Source organism: Podarcis bocagei (assembly GCF_964188305.1).
Source record: "Podarcis bocagei genome assembly, chromosome: 18".
Taxonomy (NCBI): Eukaryota; Metazoa; Chordata; class Lepidosauria; order Squamata; family Lacertidae; genus Podarcis; species Podarcis bocagei.
In genome coordinates, this window is record NC_138144.1 from 3,075,830 (window position 1) to 3,098,865 (window position 23,036).

At 49.8% G+C, this 23,036-nt stretch overlaps 1 protein-coding gene across 2 annotated transcripts in view; it reads left to right on the plus strand.

Moving 5' to 3' along the window:
• The first annotated feature begins 7,279 nt into the window (after window positions 1-7,279).
• Window positions 7,280-23,036, plus strand: part of MIDN (midnolin) — a 46,578-nt gene continuing 30,821 nt past the window's right edge. The window contains exons 1-2 of one of the 2 annotated variants that reach the window (XM_081177807.1): window positions 7,280-7,685; window positions 21,103-21,328. In XM_081177807.1, coding sequence (XP_081033933.1) covers window positions 21,111-21,328 — 218 coding nt within the window. In that variant the 5' untranslated portion in view covers window positions 7,280-7,685; window positions 21,103-21,110. Of the gene's footprint in view, window positions 7,686-20,401; window positions 20,691-21,102; window positions 21,329-23,036 lie in introns of those variants that run through there. The other variant, XM_081177806.1, reaches the window with a different exon arrangement.

Here is a 23,036-nt window from a genome sequence, read left to right on the forward strand (position 1 = left end):
TTAACCGTTTCCTCCTGCTGTCAATTATAATAATCCAAATCTTTGACATTTCCGTCATATCCAGGGCCGGATTCAGGTTTGATGAGGCCCTCAGCTCCTGAAGGTATTGGGGCCCTTTCTATGTCCAGCTGTCCTTTGTCAACAACAAATGGTCGCTGTTTTTTGTGTTGAATATATGCTATATGGTCATTTATGGACCTCATAGGTATCCCAAGCCATTTGCACATCAGTCCATGCAGAATGTAGGCACCCTCTATATAGAAAGGAGCAAACCAGTGATATTTTAGGGAACAGGCTAGCAGGCGGGGGCCATGACTTACATCATAGGAGCCTGCACAACACAAAACACTGTTGCTGTGTGTAGGTTTTATTTTACTTGTTTTTTATCTTATATTGTGGAAATGTACATCCAGGGTTTTTTCCTTTAATTTTTGGGGGGACCCCCAAGAGAGTGCGGCCCTAAGCTCTAGCCAAATGATTATAGCCAAAACTCAACATTAAACAACAAGTGTTATTCCAATCCTACTACAGTGGTACCTTAGGTTAAGAACTTAATTCGTTCCGGAGGTCTGTTCTTAACCTGAAACTGTTCTTAACCTGAAGCACCACTTTAGCTAATGGGGCCTCCTGCTGCCGCTGCGCCACTGCTGCACAATTTCTGTTCTCATCCTGAAGCAAAGTTCTTAACCTGAGGTACTATTTCTGGGTTAGCGGAGTCTGTAACCTGAAGCGTATGTAACCCGAGGTACCACTGTAATGATTTTAGCTGTTCACAATGGTTTTAAAAGGTTTTCTCCATTCCTTATTAAAGTTTTGGTCCCCCCGGTTTCTGATTCTTCCGGTCCTTTTTTGCCATTTTGGCATAATCCATCGATTTAATCTGCCATTCTTCTCTGGAACTTTGTCTTCTTTCTATCTCTGGGTCAGCCTAGTACAGATTCCTTCACACTCCCCACCCAGAAAGCTTCTCAGACTTTGGGATTCTTCCATGGCATAGCTTGCCTCCTGCCCTTTGCAAACATTCCTCTTACAAGTTCTGCCTGGAGACAAGACCCACACCTCTGAGTGCAAAGGCCACAGGCAGATGGTGCAACTCAGCAGCCCAGCTTCACACACACACACACACACACACACACACACACACACACACACACACCCCTGGCAGGCTTCAAGGTTCTGCAAACAATCTGAACTAGCAGAAAAGGGTTTTCTTCTTGAGACCACCATTTGTTTCCCTTCCTCACCTACGCACTAGCCATCTCCCTACCTGGGATCAAGGTACCATAGTTTTCGCTCTATAACACACACCAGACCATAACACGCACGTAGTTTTTAGAGGAGAAAAACAAGAAAAAAAATATTCTAAACGAAATAGTGGATATATGATTTTTGTGGTTCATGCTGTGGCCACAGACATGTGATCTGACAGTGAGTTTGGAGTAGCCCAATGCAAAAATCCTGAGGATCCATGTGGATCCATGCTTTGTAACCACGGAGGAGGGAAGGAAGGGGAACTATGGATTCTCTGCTCATGACTGCAGCAGATCCTCCTGCCACCCGTAGGCATTCGCTCCATAACACGCACAGACATTTCCCCTTACTTTCTAGGAGGAAAAAAGTGAGTGTTGTGGTGCAAAAAATACGGTACCTTGTATTTTAGTGTTTTGTTGGAAGCCGCCCAGAGTGGCTGGGGAAACCCAGCCAGATGAGCGGGGTATAAATAAATTATTATTATTATTATTATTATTATTATTATTATTATTATTATTATTATTAATGCTTCCAGGTGCCATAAGAAAGCTGCAGAGATAGCGCAGGATAGTGTGCACCCCGGAAATGATCTCTTTCAGCTTCTGCCTTCTGGAAGAAGGTCCAGGGTTATAAAGACTAGGACTAGCCGCCTGAGAAACAGTTTCTATCCAAATGCAATTTGGGTTTTAAACGCAGGGTAAGGTAGTCTGTATAGGAGTATATTGAATTTAATGATGGGGTATCAGAGCTTTTAAGGGGCTAACCAGGCTGGGATAGCTGGGATAGCAGGCTTGTTGGTTTTTGAATGTCTGATGTAGATTTTTGAATTTCGTTGTTCTGTATGGGACAATGACAATAAAGATTATCATATCGTATTATCGTATCGATAGAACTTTGCCTCCTCCACAAATTCGTCCAGTCCTCTTTTAAAGCAATCCAAGGGTCGTCACTGTGCCCTGTGACAGCGAGTTCTGCAGTTTAACTACGCGCCCAGAGCCAGATTTAGGTCTGATGAGGCCCTAAGCTACTGAAGGTAACGGGGCCCTTTATATGTCCAGCTGTCCTTTGCCGACAACAAATGGTCGCTGTTTTTCCTGTTGAATATGCTGCGAGTTCCGTAGAAACTGTCGGAAGAGCTAAAAACAAAAATACCTTATTTTTTGCTCTATAAGACTCACTTTTTCCCTCCTAAAAAGTAAGGGGAAATGTGTGTGTGTCTTATGGAGCGAATGCAGGCTGCACAGCTATCCCAGAAGCCAGAACAGCAAGAGGGATTGCTGCTTTCGCTGCGCAGCGATCCCTCTTGCTGTTCTGGCTTCTGAGATTCAGAATATTTTTTTTCTTGTTTTCCTCCTCCAAAAACTAGGTGCGTCTTATGGTCTGGTAATATTATTATAATAACAATAATTGATTATTTATACCCCGCCCATTTGGCTGGGCTTCCCTAGCCACTCTGGACGGCTTCCAAAAAAATATTAAAATACTGTGATACATCAGACATTAAAAGCTTCCCTAAACAGGGCTGCCTATAGAGCGATAAATACGGTAACAGTGGACACTCGGGTTGCGAACGTGATCCATGCGGGAGGCATGTTCGCAACTCGCAGCGTTCGCAACCCGTACCGTCGTATCTGCGCATGTGCGGGTCGCGATTCGGTTTTTCTGCACATGCGCGAGCGCCGAAACCAGGAAGTAACCTGTTCCAATACTTCCAGGTTCGGCACAGTGCGCAACCCAGAAAACGCGCAACCCGAAGCATCTGTAACCCGAGGTATGACTCTACAGGAAAGGGCTTCAGATGTCCTGCCGAGCGCAGTGGCGAGGCATCGCTCTGCCGGTTGGATTTCGGCCTGTTTTTGTTGTTGTTGTTCGAAAGCCTGGGCCGGGAAACCAGGGCAGCGCCTCCTGATTCTCAGGGAAGGTGACTCAGATTACGTAGATGGAGAGGGAGAAACGAAAGGTCACCGCTTCCTCGACTTGCCAGCGCTGTGATTGCTCCGCCGCCAGCCCTCTCACACACACACTGAACGCATACAAATCTATTTGTGCAACCCGAACACAGCTCCCTCCCACCTTGCGACGCCGTTCCTGGCAGGGGCCCATGTGCGTCGTCGAGCGTTTACACAGAGGAAGAGATAAATATATCTGCAAGCCTTGCCTACGTCAAGAGTTTGCAGGGAGTGGAGGCTGCTTAGCTGACAAAAAGTGTCCCGGCAGGATCGGTGGAAGGGCTTTGAAGCCCCGATCCTGCGCCGCCACAGCGGCACAGACCCTTACTTTCAAAGGAGACGCGTCGTATTAGTCTCATTCATGAATGCATTGATATTCCAGCTTTTTCCGACCAACGAGGTGGCTATGCTCTCTGTCTCTCTTTTCCCCCACCTGAATCGGTACAACAACCCTGTGAGGGGGGTTAGGCCGGGAGAGGCAGCTGCTGGGCCAAGGTCACCCAGCAAGCTTCGTGGCCAAGGGCTGGGGATTCGAACCCTGATCTCTCCCCACTCCTAATGCGATGCTCTAACCACTAGTGGGTTAAACCACAACCACTCTGGGGTTGCGGCACTCATCTTGCTTTATTGGCCGAGGGAGCCGGCGTACAGCTTCCGGGTCATGTGGCCAGCAGGACTAAGCCGCTTCTGGCGAACCAGAGCAGCTCACGGAAACGCCATTTCCCTTCCCGCCGGAGCGGTACCTATTTATCTACTTGCACTTGATGTGCTTTCGAACTGCTAGGTGGGCAGGAGCAGGGACCGAGGAACAGGAGCTCACCCCGTTGCGGGGATTCGAACCGCCAACCTTCTGATTGGCAAGTCCTAGGCTCTGTGGTTTAACCCACAGCGCCACCTGCGTCCAGGTATTTGTCTCAAATCAGGAGTATTTACTGGAGATGACCTTGAGGTCTAGCACCTTGACTACCATCTGCATGCCAAACAAATGCCCAGCCACCAAGCCCCTACACCTCTGTAAGGATACAAGGTGACCTGAATTCTCCCTCTCCCTCCTTGCTACTATTTCCTCTTTCGCTGCCCGTATGTTTTCGTTTCCCTGTCCTTGAGATCCAGTGACTCAGCCCGCAAAAAAAAACAGCTCTCATTTGTCATTTTCTGTTTAGACTTTTTGATTCACCCAGAAACACGGTTGGGTTCTGAGGCATCGGCTGAGTGTTCTGGGCGAGAGCCGCAAACAAACAAAGGAAATGTTTTTCGGCCGGGCAAACAAGGGGCGGGGGGAGCTTCGCCGGTTGGATTTCTGCCTTCCTGGCCACCATTGTTTTTTTAAAAATCCTTTTAAGGGCAGGCTCCAATTCATGCTGGGACGCGGGTGGCACTGTGGGTTAAACTACAGAGCCTAGGACTTGCCGATCAGAAGATTGGCGGTTCAAATCCCCACAATGGGGTGAGCTCCCGTTGCTCTGTCCCTGCTCCTGCCAACCTAGCAGTTCGAAAGCACGTCCAAGTGCAAGTAGATAAATAGGTACCACTCCGGCGGGAAGGTAAACGGCGTTTCCGTGCGCTGCTCTGGTTCGCCAGAAGCGGCTTAGTCCTGCTGGCCACATGACCTGGAAGCTGTACGCCGGCTCCCTCGGCCAATAAAGCGAGATGAGCGCCACAACCCCAGAGTCGGCCACGACTGGACCTAATGGTCAGGGGCCCCTTTACCTTTACCTTTACCAATTCACGCCAGGCATATCAGCCTCGGAAGACCAAGAAACCTCTCCCGTTTTCAGGAAAGCCCTGTTCTGCAAACGGCACTCTGGATATGCTCAGAGGACGCTTCCCTGCTTGGTCTCGGCTTACACCAGGGGTCAGCAAACATTTTCAGCAGGGGGGCGGTCCACTGTCCCGCAGATCTTGTGGGGGGGGCGGACTATATTTTGAAAAGAACGAATTCCTATGCCCCACAAATAACCCAGAGATGCATTTTAAATAAAAGTGCACATTCTACACAAGTAAAAACACGCTGATTCCTGGATTGTCCGCGGGCCGGATTGAGAAGGTGATTGGGCCGGATCCGGCCCCCGGGCCTTCGTTTGCCTACCCATGGCTTACACTTACTAGATTTGCTTCCCTCCAGCATGCGAAACAGAGGTGAGCTCTTCCTAAAGAACAGCTAAGAACCCGGCCCTCATTGTTCTCGATTTTTCAAAGGAAGCTGCTTTCTGTGAAGGCAAACCACTAATCCATTATCTCGGTGTTAACTACACTGGGCCCTTCTCCCTGCCCTGCCTACATCTGGTGCCTTCTGCATGGAAAACTCTCTCTTTTTAAAAACAAAAAGACAAGGCTCTAGTCCTCATGTTGATGAACAGAGGGCTGGTTTAAAGAGAAACAGAATCATAGAATCCTAGAATTGTCGAGTTGGAAGGGACCACCAGGGTCATGTAGTCCAACCCCCTGCGATGCAGGAAATTTTTTTGTTCAACTCAGGACTCGAACCCACAACCTTGAGTCCCTTGCTCTGCCAGCCGAGCTACCCTGCAGAAGGGGTCTCGTACAGAGTCAGACCATGGATGTGTCTCGTTCTGTGATGTCGACGCTGGCTGGGATTTCGCTGTTCTGATGCAGAAGATGAGCTATTGGAGGGGGGAGGGACAGGGGAGAATTCTGAGTAATGGGTTGGTGACGACTGAGTCACAGGGGGGTCAGAGATCAGCTCAGTGCATGAGCAATCCCCTCAGCAGCCTGACCCACCCGTGTGGCTTATGCGGTGACCAAGACTGCTTTGGGACACCTGTCAGCTTGCATTCAGCACACATTTCTAGTGATGGGGAGCCACCACTAAAAAGGCCCTGGTGTCGACTCCCTGGGGCTGACGGACTCCCAATAGGCATCATTCACAAGAATGGAATGTCTATTTGCCATTTTGGGGGGTAAAACAGCTCTAAAGTCCTATTTGTCAAAGGATCGGCTGACTGTGATTGATTCTGCTGAGCTGGGTTAAGAGCTTTGAGAACTGAAAGAAGAAAAGTCCTTTGACCCAGGGACAGTCCACATATTTGTTGACCTCTTTTTCTTAATGGTGACACGGACCATTCATAACTTAACTTTTTACTGTATTTTTGGTTTTTATGGAAGCCGCCCAGAGTGCCTGGGGAAGCCCAGCCAGATGGGCGGGGTATAAATAAATTATTATTATTATTATTATTATTATTATTATTAAGAATGTTCTTCACAACCGTGAGCAGGGCAGTGGTTGGGGAAGCAATGACAAGCGACGACAATTCACAATAACGTCCTTTATTGCTTCTGCTCAGACTGCACAGAATAAGCATTTTGGTTCCTGAAATTCGTTCCGACGGTGCAGATAAAATATAAGGGGTAGAATTCTACAGGGTGGGGTATTAGCGTGTGAAAACGGTCCCGATCCAAGGATCTCCAGGCATGCACTTCCAGATGGCGGAGATGTCAGATGCCATCCTGACACCCGGGCATCTTCACTCGTTCGCAAGTGGGCTAATATCTTGGCTCGGTCCCTGCTCCTGCCAACCTAGCAGTTCGAAAGCATGTCCAAGCGCAAGTAGATAAATAGGTACCGCTCCGGCGGGAAGGTAAACGGCATTTCCGTGCGCTGCTCTACGCTGTACGCCGACTCCCTCAGCCAGTAAAGCGACATGAGCGTCGCAACCCCAGAGTCCACGATTGGACCTAATGGTCAGGGGTCCCTTTACCTTTACCTTTTACCTGCACTGCACGGGGTTGGGCTGGATGACCTTTGGGGTTCCCTTGCAACTCGTAAGGTTGTCTGGTTTGGGGGCCTGTGGCAGGACGCCGAGTGGGAAGCATGGAGCGGCCGCCATGGGCAACTGGCCCAAAAGAGAGAGGGAGGGAGAGGGAGAGATTGAGAGTGGCAGCCGAAGTCTGGCAAGCGGCCGTCTATGCTCAGTGTTGCGTCAGCGCCAGTGTGCAAATCCCTTTGCTGAGTCTGCAATGCTCAGCAGGGCTCTCTTCTCTCCCTCTCATTCTTTCCCTCCTCCTCCCTCCCTCCCTCCCTCCTCCTCCCTCTCCCAAGCCCCACCCAGCATAATGTGACTGTCAGCCCTTGGGTTCTGTGTGGGATAAAAACTTTTCGCGCACCTCCCGAACATTTCATTTAATAAAAAAACAGAACCACGCAAAACCGCAGCGCTGCTGGCTGGAAGGAGCGAGAGACGCGGCAGAGCACCACAGGCAAAGCGGACGACGCCTCTGGAGAAGGATTACATACATATTTTTCCTCCCTCCTTGTGCTTTTTTTTTCTTCCTCCTTGCCACATCCGCAAGAAAGGATCTTTTCTTCTCCCGAAGGGTTTCCCCGCCACGTGAGGACCTGCCAACCCGTCTGGAGACAAAGGATACAATTTTCCGCTTTGGGGAGAAATTTCCTGAAAGGGTTTTTTTTAATTTCGTTTTCGGGAGCGATTCGGCGGAGAAGGCGGCGTCTCCTGGCGGATTTTGGTGAGTCCCTTTACGGCCCGACGCGGTTTGGGTTCTCTTGTAAGGAGATCCTTTTCCCCACACCCGGGCGGTGGGGCCCGTCCGTGCCTGGCTCTTGCTCCTCCGGGGTCGAATCCTGCGCCGCTTCGGCAGTTGCTTCCCCCACCCATTCCCACCCCCACCCCCCATCTCGAAGGGAAATGCTCTCAAACGGGCTCCTCTCCAAACTGGCTAGACAAAAGAGTTCCCAGGGAAACGCCTGGCTTCGCTCAAGCCTGCTTTCCGTGGATCACATTTCAGAAGATCCCTTTGACATTTTCCATGTCGTCGTTGGGGCTTCTGTGAGGAGAAGGGGGTAGGGGGGGGTGGGGGCAGGCAGGCAGAAATCAAAACCAGTCTTTCCACCGTGAAAAATCCGTCACGCGTTTGAGTTTCAATTGCCACTGCGGCTGTGCGTTTTTACGCACGCACTGGTCTATCGAACAGACAGACTCACACGGGTCTATTGTACACGAACGCACGTCTGTTTCGTGCACACACGGGTCTCTCTCTCTCTCTCTCTCTCTCTCTCTCTCTCTCTCTCTCTCTCTCTCACACACACACACACACACACACACACACACACACACACACACACGTCTGCCTTGCAAGCACACAGATAGAGCGTCAATTCACACGTACACGTAACCCATGAGACTTGCTTCACTGAGTAAGCTTGCAAAGCGCGCGCCGTCGTGGAGCTTACTCCCGAGTAAGCGGGGAAAGCGCCTCAGATCGGGCCTCCTGAAGTCCCACGAACTAGCAGCCCAATGGATCTTTGCATTTTCTCTCTCTCTCTCTCTCTCTCTCTCTCTCTCTCTGCTCCCCCCTTATAAAGAAATTTCACCGGGTTATCCGGAAGGCTCTCCGAAGGATACCCTGATATTTTTTTGGAGAGGGGGCTCTTGCGGAGGGCGGGGGGGGGAGGAGACTCACACCATTCATCAAAAGCTCCTTTCTTTTACATCCGAGTCGTTCCCCCCCCCTCCTACCCGCCCTTGCCGTGTTAGAGAGAGGCGAGAGCCAGGGACTCATCAAGAATAATCTTCTGTTCTTGCGGATAAGAGACTCAGCCAAATTCCGGGGTGGGGTGCGGGTGGCCCCCTCCGCCCAAACAAGATTACCTCCCCCCCCCCCAATACACACCACTAGAAATATATATATATATTCAGCATCCATTTATCCTGTATAAATGCAGATACAGAGAGCACTGTGGTCATGAGAGACCAAAACCATTTGGGATTTTATTGGAGGGGGGGCGGCGAGAGAAATAATAATCGTCTGCTGGATCTGTCGGGGGTGCCGAAAAAGAGAGACTTGCGTGCTCTTTAGCTTCTCCAACACAGCCCAGCCTAAGCTCCCTTCCTTGAGGGCTAGAGGCTTAATTCACACGCACACGGGTGTTTCTCGGGAAGCCGCAAAACTGCAAAATTCTTTAAACAATTTTCGGGTTTGGGTGGGTGGGTGTTTTCTTCATTGTTTGAGGGGGGTGGTGGTTTGTTATAACGCCGCCTCTCTCCTCTTGTCTTTCCATGGACTTCTCTGTCCATCTGCGGAAATGGAAGGCAAATTTGTGCCTTAAATTTGTGGAAAGAAAACCACTTTTGGAGAGAGAGAAATTAGATTTGGGAACTCCAGTCCTTAATCTAACTGGCTTATTTTTCAAGACGGAAGGGCATCTCTCATTGCTCGATTTAGCTGTGGGGTTTTTTGGGGGCGGCGGATTTTTGCTTTGCCAAAAACTGGGGAGGCGGAGGAGCCACACAAACCACACAGAAGACCCACACCCTGAAATGTATTCTGCCCACGTAGATATTCCTCTCCGTGCGTCTCCCACCCGCTCGCATTGTTAACGCTGCCCATTCATCTGGACTCCCGTTCCCCCCGCCCTCTTCCTCTTCCCACCCCGTATTTCCATAGCCCGATCAAAAGGGGGGGTCTACTTTAGCCTCCAAGGACACAAGACCCCCCCCCCGCCCTTATGCCTCGAGGGCGCCGCTTCCAGAAGGGGGTTCCTGGGCTCATATGTCACAGTGGGGAGGCTGGGAACCCGCAGAGAGTGCGGCAGCACCTTAATTTCGGTTCTGGAAAGGGGCAGGGGCTCAGCCCCCACCTGGCTGACCTAAGCACCTTGCACTTTGAACCCCAGCCGCAAGAGAACCACCATTGTTTGCTCCCTGGCGGAATGCAGTCTGTGCGTGTTCAGAAGCCTACAAGAAAACCAGGCCTGTGTTTGGATAGGAGAATAGCCTTGGCCGTGTGTGTGGTTTTCCCCCAGACTTTATTTCTTATTTTTATTCATATGGCATCTTTCTCAAGGTGGCACGGGTGGCGCTTTGGGTTAAACCACAGAGCCTAGGGCTTGCCGATCAGAAGGTCGGCAGTTCGAATCCCCGCAACAGGGTGAGCTCCCATTGCTCAGTCCCTGCTTCTGCCAACCTAGCAATTCGAAAGCACGTCAAGGCGCAAGTAGATAAATAGGTACCACTCCAGCGGGAAGGTAAACTGCGCTGCTCTGGTTCGCCAGAAGCGGCTCGGTCCTGCTGGCCACATGACCCGGAAGCTGTACGCCGGTTCCCTCGGCCAATAAAGCGAGATGAGCGCCGCAACCCCAGAGTCAGCCACGACTGGACCTAAAGGTCAGGGGTCCCTTTACCTTCTTCCCAAGGTAGAGCACCTAGTTCTTCCCCTCCTCATTTAATCCCCCAAAACAACTATGTGAGGTAGGTCAGGGCTGAGAGGCAGTGGCAAAGCCACCAAGGTGACCCAGTGAATTTCATGGCTGGGTGAGGGTCTCACTCCCAGGTCCTAGCGCTCATTTGATCTCTGTGAGGTGGTTCAAGCTGAGAGGCAGCGGCTGCCCCACCCCCAAGCCCCTCAGTTTCTTGGCTGAGCCAGGATTCGAACCCTGGTCTCTCCCAGCCTAACCACCGTGCCGCAATGGCTCTCCGTTGTTCCAGGCAACCACTGCGACTGCCTCTTTCGTGAGCCTGATGGGCCCATTTCACACGCCTGTTCCACTGAGGCACCGGGTTTCCTTTCCCTGCTGAAATAAGCCAGAGTTACTCCCTTATCTAATAACCTCCGTGGGAGAAAGAGAAGAGGCTGGAGGCTGGGATCTCTTCGCTCTGAGGACTTCTGGAGGTGGCAACTATCGCATAAATCTTTCCCTGCGCCTTTGGTTAAGAAAGGAGGCGAGTGGGCGAGCCAAGAATGTGTCATTCGGGCAATCGGGTTCGTTTTATTTTATTTCCTCCCTCCGAAACGCCTTGTGCAGTTGGCAGAGGTTGTTGAGGAGTACGGCACGGGGCACTCTCCTGCCTCACTGCTTTCGGACCTGCGCACACCTCGAGCGTCGGGGGGGGGCAAAGCCGCGACGGCGCTCTTGCGTTTTGCGGAAGGTCGTTGCGCTGCTGGCAAAGGTGGGGCTGACATGGCCCTCATTTGCCAGGCGTCACAAGCTTCTGGGTGGCCGGGGACTCCTCGTCAGAGAAGGACAAAGAGTGTGACCCAGAAGTTTGCTATTAGGCCAAATAGGTGCCAATCTTCCAAGTACGCCGAGTGTGGCACTCGCAGCCTGCTAGGACCTCAGGCTTACTGGGCCAAAGTTGGGGGCAAAGGGAGGGTCTCTAGAATGGCTCAGAGGTTTTCCTCACCCGGCAGCCTTCTGCTCCTGCGAGGTATGTGCTCTCCCATGTGCTCTTCCATGGGGAGAGGGGTGGCATTTCCCGGCACCAGTGTTTTCCGCTTAACTTTTTCCACGCCTTCCAGCGGTGGCCGTGTGCATCCCATAATTCTCCTGCTTCCCTTTATTTTGCCGAAGAAGGATCTCTCTCTTTCTGGCCTGCCTTGCAGATCTGCACCCCACATTTAAAGCACATTCGGCGCCCATTTAAAGCACTCTCCACACAAAGAATCGTGGGAACTGTAGTTCCAGGGCGCTAGGGATTGAGGCTCGGTGGCGGTGCAAACTACAGTTTCCAGAATTCTTTGGTGGGGGGTGTCAGGTGCTTAAAATGCACAGGGCAAGGGCCTTGTTTTGGAATCTATCTGCAATGCCTTTCCTCAGCAGCAAACTGCACTCTGCACATGCCCCTTTTCCTTTCGCCCGGCTGAGCCTGCTTTGGACTGAAGAGAGCAGAGTCCCTGTGAAATATTCAGGCATAGATTTATTTGGGTAGGTGAGCATCTTTTGCTCCCAAACCCCTTGCAAGCCTTTTCCTGAAAGGGCACTCGCTACGTGTTAAACCCCAATACGCAGAGTTAAAGGTAAAGGTAAAGGGACCCCTGACCATTAGGTCCAGTCGTGGCCGACTCTGGGGTTGCGGCGCTCATCTCGCTTTATTGGCCGAGGGAGCCGGCGTACAGCTTCCGGGTCATGTGGCCAGCAGGACTAAGCCGCTTCTGGCAAACCAGAGCAGTGCACGGAAACGCCATTTGCCTTCCCACCGGAGCGGTACCTATTTATCTACTTGCACTTTGACGTGCTTTCGATCTGCTAGGTTGGCAGGAGCAGGGACTGAGCAACGGGAGCTCACCCCGTCATTGCGGGGATTCGAAATGCTGACCTTCTGATCGGCAAGTCCTAGGCTCTGTGGTTTAACCCACAGCGCCGCCTGCGTCCCATCAATATGCAGAGTTAGGCCCACTGAAATTAAAGGACTTAAACCAGCCATGCCCATCAATTTAAATCCATAAGTAGGTATTATAAGATATATGACTTGTGTATTTTGGATCTTTAAAAAAATATACCTCCCTTTGAAAAACAGGTCAAAAGGGGGGGGGGACATTATTTTTTTAAAAAAAAAATCTGCATCAAAGATGTACCGATTTGCTTACGAAACTCTCTTTAAGCTGACATACAGCCCCCCTTTTTTAAAAAAATTCTGAGATCGCCCAAGGCGGTTCACCACCAACGAGGGGATTTCAGCCCTTTGGCCCGGCCACCCCTCGTGTCTCCCCACCCCCAAATATGCCTTAACCCCCCCCCCCATGCACCTATTGTTCCTGGGGCTTTTAATTCTCCCCTTTCCCCACCAGGGGGTGCCCTTGTTTTGCTGGCTCAATCCAGAGCCACTCCAGATCAGGTCCCCGTTCCCTTTTGGCAGTGGCGTAGCGTGGGGGGTGCAAGGGGGGCCGGCCGCACCGGGCGCAACATCTGGGGGTTAGGGGGCGCAAATCCACGGGTTAGGGGTCACAAATTACTTGCCTTGCCCCGGGTGCTGACAACCCACGCTACGCCACTGCCTTTTGGCTGACCATAAGACAACAGAGCCGAATAAGGTCCTTGCCCGAAGAAGCACCTTCAGGACGCAAAGGGGCTTTGCTCAGCACGGACAGGATCGGACCACCCTTCAGCAGCTTCCCAGAAAAAAGGAGGAGGAGGAGGCGTTGGGAATAAAAACCCCAAGATCTCGCCATCACTGTGCGTCACGACCTCAAAGGACCCCAGATTTTAAACCTGTGGGTGTCAGATTATAGATGACACGGCTTCGTAGGGGTTCCTCGTCATCTTGCTGATTGCGTTATCCTCTCCCACCAAAACCCACCGTTCCCAGAGAATAATATTCCCCCTGCTGGTAAAATTGTTCCGGTTGTCTCTAGATCACTCCAACTCAGTTTTCTTAAGAACTGTGCATGCGCACGAAAGCTCAGGCCAATAGCAAACTTAGTTGGTCTCTAAGGTGCTACCTTAGACGCGGGTTAAACCACAGAGCCTAGGACTTGCCGATCAGAAGGTCGGCAGTTTGAATCCCCGCGATGACGGGGTGAGCTCCCGTTGCTCGGTCCCTGCTCCTGCCCACCTAGCAGTTCGAAAGCACGTCAGAGTGCAAGTAGATCAATAGGTACCGCTCCAGCGGGAAGGTAAACGGCGTTTCCGTGCGCTGCTCTGATTCGCCAGAAGCGGCTTAGTCCTGCTGGCCACATGACCCAGAAGCTGGACGCCGGCTCCCTCGGCCAATAAAGCGAGATGAGCGCCGCAACCCCAGAGTCGGCCACGACTGGACCTAATGGTCAGGGGTCCCTTTAGCTTAAACTGAGGTTATGGTTGCCACAATGGAATGTCAAGGTGCTATTCCCCCATGGATTTTATCACCATTATTATTATTATTATTATTATTATTAGTAGTAGTAGTAGTAGTAGTAGTTGTTGTAGTAGTAGTAGTATTTTGATGTATATTTCAGGGGGGGTGTCTCAAAGCCATTTAGAGCACATGAAATTATCAAAACAATCCAGAATACAACCGATTCAAGGAAAAGATTTCGGATCCTTCTCTAAGGGACATTTTTGCTTTCCCCCTATTTATTTACCTACATAATTTATAGAGCTGCCCCATAGCAGACGTGCTCTAGGAAGCCGGTGGGGTGTAGTAGTGGTTAGAGCAGGGGCCAGCAAGCTTTTTAAGCAGGGGCCGGTCCACTGTCCCTCAGACCTTGTGGGGGGCCGGACTATATTTTGGAAAAAGAAAAAGAAAATAACAAATTTCTATGCCCCACAAATAACCCAGGGGTGCATTTTAAATAAAAGGACACATTCTACTCATGAAAAAACATGCTGATTCCTGGACCGTCTGCGGGCTGGATTGAGAATGCGATGGGGCCGGATCCGACCCCCGGGACTTAGTTTGTGTATTCATGGGTTAGAGTGTCAGACTAGTACCTGGGAGATCAGCGTTAGAAACCCCACTCTGCTAGGAAAAACATGCTGATTCCTGGACCGTCTGCGGGCTGGATTGAGAATGCGATGGGGCCGGATCCGACCCCCGGGACTTAGTTTGTGTATTCATGGGTTAGAGTGTCAGACTAGTACCTGGGAGATCAGCATTAGAAACCCCACTCTGCTAGGAAGCTCACTGGGTGAACTTAGAGTCAGTTGCAACCTCTTAGGAATTTCTAACGCTGTGTCACTGTAAGCAATATTGAGCTAGAATCGATGGATCCGTGGTCTGATTTGGTATAAGGTGCCTGTGCCCCTATTTGCGAAGGGTCGTAGAAGAATTGATGCTTTTGAATTCTGGTGGAGGAGACTCTTGAGAGTCCCATGGACCGCAAAACCTCTCCATTCTGAAGGAAATCAGCCCTGAGTGCTCCCTGGAAGGACAGATCCTGAAGCTGAGGCTCCAATACCACCTCATGAGAAGCGAAGACTCCCTGGAAAAGACCCTGATGTTGGGAAAGATGGAGGGCGCAAGGAGAAGGGGACGACGGAGGACGAGATGGTGGGACAGTGTTCTCGAAGCTACCAGCGTGAGTTTGACCAAACTGTGGGAGGCAGTGGAAGACAGGAGGGCCTGGCGTGCTCTGGTCCAGGGGGTCACGAAGAGTCGGACACGACTAAACAACAACAACAAAAAGAGTTTTGATTTACTTAAAGCACCTCTTTCTCCCCCTGAACAGGAAAGTTAAGATGAGGAAGTATTTCTTGATGCGGAGCAGCCGGGTTTGGCCAAGGAGAGGTGCAAGCTTGCGGGTATTAACAGAGCGCTGGCGACGAAGAGCCCTGTTAAACCGCCCAAGCTTGCTTATTCTCTACACCATTTAGTCCCAGCAAAGGAACCCCCGTGTTGATCTCCTTTGGGGATCTCAGCTCAGCAACCGCACAGCTACTAGATCGATTTGATCGCTTTATCAACACACTGGTGATAAAGCACCCCAAACCCACAAGCGAAATATTAGCCAGGTCTACCGACAATTCACGCCTGCCTCCATCAACCAGTCCGCTGCAGCGGCGTGCTGGCTGGTCAAGAGTGCCTCTGAGGACGTACAGAGTGATTTCCCCTGGCAGTTAGCCCTAACCACTAAGCCAATTTGCAGTTTAAATTATGGACAGGGTTTTTTTCAGGCCCACCTGCACCCCTCATTTGGTAAAGCACTTGAGAATAATTACCGCTGGGACTTAATTCTGAGTAAATAGACGCAGGATTGCAAGTCAAGCATCTGTTATAACCCAGATGTTTCATCCCAGACCCAAAATCTATCGCCGTACTCAATCCTCGTCACCCAATCTGCAGAATAATAATAATAATAATAATAATAATAATAATAATAATAATAATAATAATAATAATTTATCTGCACTGAGAATGCATCGATACATATAATTTCCAGCCAGCTATCTTCTACTCGGAGTAAACCCATTGGAATGAATGGACCTCAGTAAGCCACGTTTGTGAATTTCAACGGGCCCATTTTGCGTACAGCTTAAACATTGGCTGCAACCCACCCAAGAAGTAGAATTTTGCTCGTTGGTTAATATTGCATTATCGGCTATGCAGTAAATGCATCTCCCTCGGTAGTTTATTCTAGAAATGCCGGCTTCCTTCCGCGACAAATCTTAGGTATCCCCTTTGCTACATTCAGTGAATTCGCAGCTCTAACTCTCAAAAGGACTAGAAACTTGCTGCTCTGGATAGATTTTGGAACGTACCTCTCAAGTCTCAAGAAGATGCTTCATAAGGAGTCTGGGCGTTGGTTCATTCGGCTCACTATTGTCTGTGTGGGGCCTCGATGGTGCAAGTAGATTCAGAAGGAACCTCCTGCTAGATTACCCCGAGCCGGTGGCGGGTCAGACTGGATGACCTCTGGGTCCCCCTCCACAAATCCTATAAAGACTCGAGGGTGCCGTTTTGAATCGTAGCAGCGATGGGATGAAGGCAACAACCCCTCTCGGCTTCAGGGAATAACAGCGCTAACTCCTGGCTCTGACAGCCCGGCCTGTGCAGCAAGGCAACGTGGCCTGGTGGTTACAGCGGTAGATGGGAACCGGAAAACTGAATTTGTACCCCTGTTTTGCCAGGAAGCTCGTTGAGTGACTTTGGGCTAGTTCTGCTGCCTGCCTGCCTGCCTGCCTCTCTCTATCTCTCTCTATCTCTCTGCTCCTAACCTACCTTATAAAGTTGTTGTACAGGTAAAAGGTAGGGTGGAGAGCTTTAATTGCTGCATTGAGGCTCTTGCAGGGGGCAGAAATGCAACTAATCACAAAAGAGACACCAGGAGGGTCGCCTCGGAATGCAAGCATCTAATAATAATAATAATAATAATAATAATGTTCTGCCGAATTGCACACAAGAGGGCAATCATTGGTAGAGAACCTGCTGGATGGATGGGGTATAAAAATTCTTCTTCTTCCTCTTCTTCCTCTTCTTCCTCTTCTTCCTCTTCTTCCTCTTCTTCTTACAGGTTGAGTCCCTCACATCTGCAGTTTCCTTCCTTGAAACCCTAGGCAGCCACTGCCACTCCTTGTAGTAGACAAAACTGAGCTTGATAGACCAACAGCCGGCCTTCTATGTCCCTGTTTCTGCTGGCACTCTGCGCATGCTCCGATACATTCTTTGTTTATCATATTTTCACCGTGCTTCCACAAGGGAGCTCAGGCATCTAGCTTGCTAGATGCATGTCCTGAAAAGAGAGTTTTCGCCTTAAGGTTGTCTCCAACCCATTTTTAACTAGAGTAGGCCATTAATTTGGACGATGGAGGTACATTCCGTTGGGTTTATTCCGGGTATAACCTAACATGATATAGGTAAAGGGACCCCTGACCGTTTGGTCCAGTCGTGACCGACTCTGGGGTTACAGCGCTCATCTCGCTTTATGGGCCGAGGGAGCCGGCGTACAGCTTCCGGGGTCATGTGGCCAGCAGGACTAAGCCGCTTCTGGCGAACCAGAGCAGCGCACGGAAATGCCATTTACCTTCCCGCCAGAGCGGTACCTATTTATCTACTTGCACTTTGACGTGCTTTCGAACTGCTAGGTTGGCAGGAGCAGGGACCGAGCAACGGGAGCTCATGTCGTCATTGCAGGGATTCGAACCGCCGACCTTCTGATCGGCAAGCCCTAGGCTCTGTGGTTTAACCCACAGCGCCACCCGCGTCCCATGATATAGCTCTACTTTCAAAAAACGGTTCTGGGACCCTACGGTTCTGTGGGGCACAGATGTATTTATTTCTGATTAACTCTGCAAAAGCAGGGAGGACCGCAGTACAGGGCTGTTGTATTATTTTATTGCAGGGGAATATTTTGGGATTACTTAATAACGAGTAGAGATTGGGTTTGTCTGGATACAACCAGGAAGCCGGTTTTCCCCTTCTGGACTTCTGTGTATTTGCACGAGAGGTTTAGCAGAACCAACTCTGCGCATGCCCAGAGGCACTGTTAATCAGCGAATACTCATTCAGAACAGGTCTTAGGGGCAAGGTCTTGATCCGGGAGTTTAGGGTGGGTGGGTCAGTGAGCAATGGAATATTCTGCAAGGCTCTATCAGTCTGGATAGACAGAAATGGGAAGAAATGAGGAGGGGAGTCAGTTTTGAGTTTTTCTCGCCAGGTGTCTCCTGGAAAAAAAACCTAATTATAAATACCCCTTGCTCAAATGCGGAAGGCATGTGAAGAATTTCAAGTTACCCTGTGAAAACTCAAACTTTCTCCTCCCCCAAATGAATGGGACAGGGAAAGCATTCCCTAATAATAATAATAATAATAATAAGCACTTTAAAACAACTCTCATAATTTAAATTATCACCGTCTTCATAAATCAAGACAATAAATAATGCCTGTTTACAAGAAATAAATAAAGGAGAATTATATTTCCAGTTTTTGAGTTTCCAAGTACCTAGTCCCTGCCGGGTTTATTTCTGTGAAGGTGCTGACCAGTTCAGTCGGAGCCATTCTGTAGTGACCATGCCTATAGGATTAACTTTCTAGTATTTTGCTTTGATACATCCCTGCAGAGCGAGTCCTATTTTATGTTGCAAACTGCCCTGAGATTTACAGATGTCGGGTGGTTAATAATAATAATAATAATAATAATAATAATAATAATAATAATAATAGTCAGACGTACAGTGGTACCTCGGGTTAAATACTTAATTAGTTCCGGAGGTCCATTCTTAACCTGAAACTGTTCTTAACCTGAAGCACCACTTTAGCTAATGGGGCCTCCCGCTGCTGCCGCGCCATTGGAGCACGATTTCTGTTCTCATCCTGAAGCAAAGTTCTTAACCCAAGGTACTATTTCTGGGCTAGCGGAGTCTGTAACCTGAAGTGTCTGTAACCTGAAGCATCTGTAACCTGAGGTACCACCGTACTTGGTTCATAATTTTGAGTGATTTGAGTTTGTGCTTTTTGATACAGATACCGTTTTGTTTTTTGATACCTCTTTCACCTCTTTGCGGGGTCTTGGTCCAATTAAAGGTAAAGGTATCTCCAACACTCCCAGGTGCCCCTTTGCCTCTTAGGTAAAGGGACCCCTGACCATTAGGTCCAGTCGTGGCCGACTCTGGGGTTGTGGCGCTCATCTCGCTTTATTGGCCGAGGGAGCCGGCGTACAGCTTCCGGGTCATGTGGCCAGCAGGACTAAGCCGCTTCTGGCAAACCAGAGCAGCGCACGGAAACGCCGTTTACCTTCCCTCCGGAGCGGTACCTATTTATCTACTTGCACTGGTGTGCTTTCGAACTACTAGGTTGGCAGGAGCTGGGACCAAGCAACGGGAGCTCACCCCGTCATTGCGGGGATTCGAACCGCCAACCTTCTGATCGGCAAGCCCTGGGCTCTGGGGTTTAACCCACAGTGCCACCCGCATCCCAGTTTGGTCCAATTAGCGATGTACAAACAGTATTGTTAATAACAGTAACAAACAAACTGATAATAACCTAGTAATATGTACTGGACTGGTCGTACGCAAGAAAAGCTATCCTAAACCGTTAAAAACTTGATACAATATTCCTATTGAAAATTGTATGTTATTATCACGACTTATTGTTATTATTAATTTATCATCATCACTTATTACATTTATATACCACTCTTCCTCTGATGCTCTTTGTGCGTCTCAGGGCTCCAAACCTTCAATTTTTTTTAAAAAAACATTAATTAGGACAAAAAAAACCAACCCTCGAGTCTCCTTGCAATTAACATCCTCCCCATTTGGGCTTCTATATAATCTATCTATTCATAAGGGATTTGATTTCGATTGTATCTTACCAGCCCAGTGGTTTTTCCTACTTTCTTCAGTTTAAGCTTGAATTTTGCTAGAAAAAGCCAGACACGACTAAACAACAACAACATAATCTATCTATAAATCCATATATATGTGTGTGTGTGTGTGTGTGTGTGTATATATAGAAATAGTTATAGATATATACGTATATATCTAAATACATATATATTTATAATAAAAAAATTCCTTCCAGTAGCACCTTAAAGACCAATTAAGTTAGTTCATACATATATATTTATGTATGTGTATATATCTATATATATATATAGATATTTATGTATATATATTTATATATTTATTTTTATATCTATATTTATCTATCTACTGTATATATATATATATATATAAATACACACACACACAGTACAATCGATCTCACACACGTCTCATTCTTTTAATACTGCAACGTTCTTTGTTGTAGAGAGAATATATTATGAATGGCCCTTTAAAAAAAAAAAAAAGACCGGGGCGGGGGAGGAAATACGGGGGCCGGCTCTTACCCCTCCCCCTCCAAAAAGAAAAAAAGGCGTGTGGGCGGAGAAGGGGGGGTTAAAAAAAAACCCTCCATCTTGGCCCCTCCCCCTATGGCTTGATGGCGCTGGTCTCCCTTTCCACGTGGGGGGAGAGCCGCCCGCCGGCCGCCATTGGCCCGCCGCGGTGGCGTCTGGGCGTTCGGAGGGCTGGGATTGGCTGGGGGGGGGGAGAGCAGGAGAAAAGAATGAATGGGGAGGGGAGAGAGGCTCCGCCCCCGTTTGGAACGTTGATACATTATAACTTTCGCTCGGCGCCGCCGCCCCGCCCCCCCTCCCTTCCTCTCTTTCTCATTCGGGCTCTTCCCCTCTTTCATCTCCTCCTCCTTTCTTCTGCGCTGGTTAGTTTCACGCCAGACCTCGGGAGCAGCAGCAGCAGCAGCAGCAGCAGCCCTGGCGGCGGCGGCGGCGGCGCCGGCTGCTTCGCTGCTCCGTCTGTGCGGCCGCGGGTTCGAGCCTCAGGTGGGGAGGAAATAATTTAAATATATATATATATATTAAAAAAAAACCTTTTAAACTATATTTCAACCAGGTTTTGGGGGGTTTTTTGTGTGCGTGTTTTTTACAAAGTCGCCTTCCCATTGTCTTTTAAGTGGGAGGGGGGAGGGGAGAATTGAGCGTGAGTTTTGGGGGAGGAGGACAAAGGACGTCGGCTCCCTACGCGATCTTTGCACGCGAGCGGCGGCGGGGGGGGGGGCGGGAGAGAGAGAGAGAGAAAGAGAAAAGAGAGGAGGACGTCTGGAAAGCTCGCACTCGGATTGACTCCGGCGCCGTGTGAACGCTCGAAGCGGAGTCGCTCCGGTTTCTCGCGGGAAGCGCTCCTTTTGTCTGATCCGTGTCTCCTTGTCTCTCCCCCCCAAAAAAAAACCTCTAGGTAATCGAATGGACCACCAACCCACCCCCAGGAGCTGCAGCCGGGGGCCCCCAGCCTGCGACGCGGTTCAGAGCGAGCCGTCCATGAATGTTCTCGTTCACACGACCACCGGGGCGCGGTATGAGCTGTCTGTGCCCGTGGAAGAGACGGTGGAAGGTCTGAAGCGGCGCTTGTCCCAGAGGCTGAAGGTCCCGCGGGAGAGGCTGGCGCTGTTGCACAAAGAAAGGTAAATTACACGTGTACGCGTCTGTGCGTGTGTATATTATATTGCTAATTCCCCGCTTCCTTTTCCTTTCTTCCCTCCCCTCCCCATCCCGAATACCCGTGTAGAGGAGTTAGGCTTAAATCCGGAGCAAGAAGTTCGGGTTGCGAAGTTTTACTCGGGAGTAGACCCGCTGACCTTCACGCAACGTCTCCGTGTCAGTGGGTGGGTGTGAATTGCTCGGGAGGAGACCCGTGGGAAAGGGATGTGCCCGAGTTCGCTGCGTTCGGTGGAAAGTGTGCGAGCTCTACACGGGAGTAGACCTATTGGAAGGAATGGGCTTGAGGAAGCTGCGCGCCCTTTTAATTGCACAGCTCCGGCGGAGAGCTTGGGCTCCAGCGCCTCGCTTTTCGACCTGCATCCCGGAGCCCGAGACGTTGTTCTACTCGGGAGTAGGCTTCCGCAGCTGAATCCAGGAGGGCTTAATCCTAGGGCAACCAGGGCGGCGCGGTGTGTGTGTGTGTGAGAGAGAGGGGGGGGATTTGGGGCGGGGGAATGGTCTACTCGGGAGTAAGCTCAGCCGGGAAGCTTTGCCGTGCAACTTTTTCAGAAGGGCAGGAAAGTGTAGCGGATCGCGCTCAGAGTAGACCCGTTGAAATGAGTGGAAGCGAGTTGCAGACTTGGGTCCGTTCCTTGCAATGGCTGGATTTCGACCGAGGAGGGGCCGAAATAAAAAATAAAAACAATTTCTGCTTGCTTTTGTGGGGTGGGTGTGTTTGCGCCCGTGTTCACACGTATGACACACTCGGGACCCTCCCCCCTTTTTATATATCCCTGCTATAAACCTGTCTTTTGATAGGTGCTGGTGCATATTTGCCAAAAATCGCCTAAAATGCATATATATTGTCATTTGCGTCGGGTTCCTTTGATGGCACCAGACTAGGATGTGTAAAAGGGGTGTGTTTATAAAAGAGATGCCTTCAGCCTAGATTTGGTGTGTCCCCAAAATACTTATTGTCCCCGAATAGCCCCCATTTCCATTTCTCCCACTGTTTATGAAGGGGGGGGTCTACAAAAAACCACACTCTGAAATTACCCACTTACAAATTGAGATATTTGGTGAGAATATTTATGTGGGTCCTTGCATGGGGTGGCTGGTGTTTTTTCCCGGGGGGGGGGCATATTTTTCATACCTATTTCCCCCCCCCCAGGAAAAAAATTTGTCCTGGCCTCTTTTTTGGGGGGGGGGTTCCCACAAAAGCGTTTGTCTGGGGCATAGCTGGAAATTCTCAATGTGGCCCCCAAATCTACCTGCCCCCCCCAATCCTGGCCTGGCCTTCTCCTTCCTGTCCTTTGTTCGGAAGTTTGATTCTTGCAATTGCAGGACGCGCCCCCCCCCCAGCATACTCCACCTCTGTGCAAACCGTACCTGCTTAAAAATAAATCAATCAATATTTGAGCATCCCTGCGTTGCAGGGAATCTGAAACATTGTATTCTCATTTTATTTTTTTGTAATTATGCAGAGGATTTGTGGAAGTCTAATTGCAACAGTAGCTTATAAGGGCCAGGCTGGGGGGGGGTCCCTCCTCCTCCTCCTCCTCCCTCTCCCTTTGTTTAACAAAATCTCAGCTTTGTTAGGGTAGAGAGACAGATCAGTTCCTAAGAGGCAAGGAAGCAGTTGCCTTTATGTGAGGAGCCCTTGAGGGGGAAGGAAATCTCTCCCCCCCCCAT